This window comes from Myotis davidii, unplaced genomic scaffold, assembly GCF_000327345.1.
Source record: "Myotis davidii unplaced genomic scaffold, ASM32734v1 scaffold164, whole genome shotgun sequence".
Lineage (NCBI taxonomy): Eukaryota > Metazoa > Chordata > Mammalia > Chiroptera > Vespertilionidae > Myotis > Myotis davidii.
Window position 1 is genome coordinate 3,458,940 of NW_006296417.1, and position 2,256 is coordinate 3,461,195.

Genomic DNA, 2,256 nt, shown 5'->3' on the forward strand with positions numbered 1-2,256 from the left:
TTTGAGCTGTTCCCAGGAGAAGCCAAGGCAAATAGATAAGGCCACAGCGAGGGGGCAGTAGGACGAGAGGTTGGGAGAGGCATCGCTTGGGCTCAGAGGAGAGACACGCTCCAAGAAGGGGCACTTTACTCTCTACCTGGGGCCCTGGGGAGGCTTCCTGGAAGAGGTGTCACCAGTGCTGGGCCTTGGGAAGACCAGGCTGGCCATTGGAGGAGATGGTGGGGGAAGGGCTCACCAGGTGCATCAAAAGTCAGGGGGGTTGACCGTGTTGCTGCTGGATATTCATCACAGTAGCAACATTACAGTGATGAAGTAGCAATGAAAATAATTTTAGGTTGGGGGTCACAACATGAGGAACTGTATTTAAAGGGCCAGAAGGTTGAGAACCGCTGTCATAGGCTATCATGCTTGCTTGTGTTACAAAGGAACAGGCTGCATGAATGAAGCCTTTGTTTTTACTCCCTAACCCCCGGAGCTCTCAGAACTTTTGGGGGAGCATTATAGGCCATCATCTTGCTTGTGTTACAAAGGAACAGGCTGAATAAATGAAGCCTTTGTTTTTACTCCCTAACCCCCCGGAGCTCTCAGAACTTTTGGGGGAGCATTTGAAAGCCATTTTAATGATACCAGGACTCGCTACATTTCTTTTCTCGACAATTGCCAATACTTTGTGTTTGAAAAGTGATAATCTAGCCACACACCTAGGGCTGGCCTTGACTGGGTTAGAAAGCACAATGGAGCCCGGTTGGTGTGGCTCAGTGGTTGGGCCTTGGCTTATGCGATCCCCAGTGGGAAGCGTGTAGGAGGCAGCCAATCCATGATGCTCTCTCATCATTGATGTTTCTATCTCTCTCTTCCTCTCCCTGTTTGAAGTCAATAAAAATATATATTACATTAAAAAAGCAAGCACCATGGAAATGGGCATCAGATTGGGAATGCCGGTGACAGGGTACTCAGCTGCCCTGTCACCGGGCACAGACGGGGGCTGTGTCACTGTTAGAACGCTGCTTGGCAGAGCTCCCAGGACCAGAGTTGGAGGGTTGGGCAAGGAACGTGTGTTGTGTTAGCTCACAGAATCCCCTGGGCCTCCTTAATGTACCCCAGGGCCCAGGTGTCTCCCAGACCAATTGGTCCGAAACTGTGGCGGGTGGGAGGGGGCAGCCATCTGAAACTTCTAGTGCCCGGGGAACCTCAGGGCCAGCAGAGCCTCTCTAAATGCGTGCTGTTCTTTTTCATAATAAAGGTAAATAGAACACGTATGCTGATTAACACAGGTGTACACAGGGTGTGCGTGTGGGCACATGTGCCCGGGCACGTGGGGAGTTTGTGGCTGCTTATACATTTGGAGGAAGGCTAGATCCATGCTAGGTGGCATGTTCATGCCAGGTGTCATCTCTTCCTTGTGTTTCTCTCTTTGGTGACTAGAGCCTTATCAGACCAATAGTAGAGAGTAAATATTTGTTAAACCAATGGAAAGCGGACAGGAATACAGAGATGGGGGAAAGCATAAAAATATTCCTTCCGAGGGGCCTTCGTGGGGCTATAGGGCATAGAACAGTCAGGAATGAACTACCTGGCGGCCTCTAGGGACATCTACATCATTTGGAAATCTCTAGAAGAAAGCGGAGGGCTACTGCTTATCCTAGGAGCTCAGCTAGCTTGCCCAGGTTTTTGTTTCGTTTTATTTATTTCCTTTGGGTCCTCCCAGATGGGCTTTGTAAATAAATAGGCTCAAGTTGGGAGCGTGAAGGCATCGTGACTTCTGACTTTTACAGGATGCGAGGGCCCTGAAGTGCGACGGAGCAGGGAAAGGTATGCTTCCTGGGCAGAGGCAGGACGTTTCTGGAAGAAAAGGGGCCCAAGAAAACTTCTCTGCCAGTGATAAAAACTTCTCTAACCGTGTGATTAACGTTATCATACTGAATAAACGCTTATTAGACTCTTCGGGTTTAAATCCCTTGCACAGGTGTCTTTTTGCATCTGGTACAAACCTCCAGGGAGGGGCAGGGGTACCACGAGGCCAGAAGGGGCTTCCCCCGTGGTGTCCCCCGGGATTGACGCTGAGATTTTGTTTGGCACCTGCAGGTGAGCGTGCTGACCACCCTGGAGCGGAGGTTCAACCTGCAGAGCGCCGACGTGGGGGTGATCGCCAGCAGCTTCGAGATCGGGAACCTGGCGCTCATCCTCTTCGTCAGCTACTTCGGGGCACGCGGGCACCGGCCGCGCCTCATCGGCTGCGGGGGCATCGTCATGGCC

General features: G+C 51.4%; 1 protein-coding gene across 1 annotated transcript in view; it reads left to right on the forward strand.

Annotated features, from left to right (window-relative positions):
• SLCO3A1 (solute carrier organic anion transporter family member 3A1) overlaps window positions 1-2,256 on the forward strand; it is a 157,680-nt gene that overhangs the window by 35,446 nt on the left and 119,978 nt on the right. Inside the window, exon 4 of the mRNA XM_015569118.1 lies at window positions 2,078-2,253. Within this exon, the coding sequence (XP_015424604.1) occupies window positions 2,078-2,253 (176 nt within the window). The remainder of the gene's footprint in view (window positions 1-2,077; window positions 2,254-2,256) is intronic.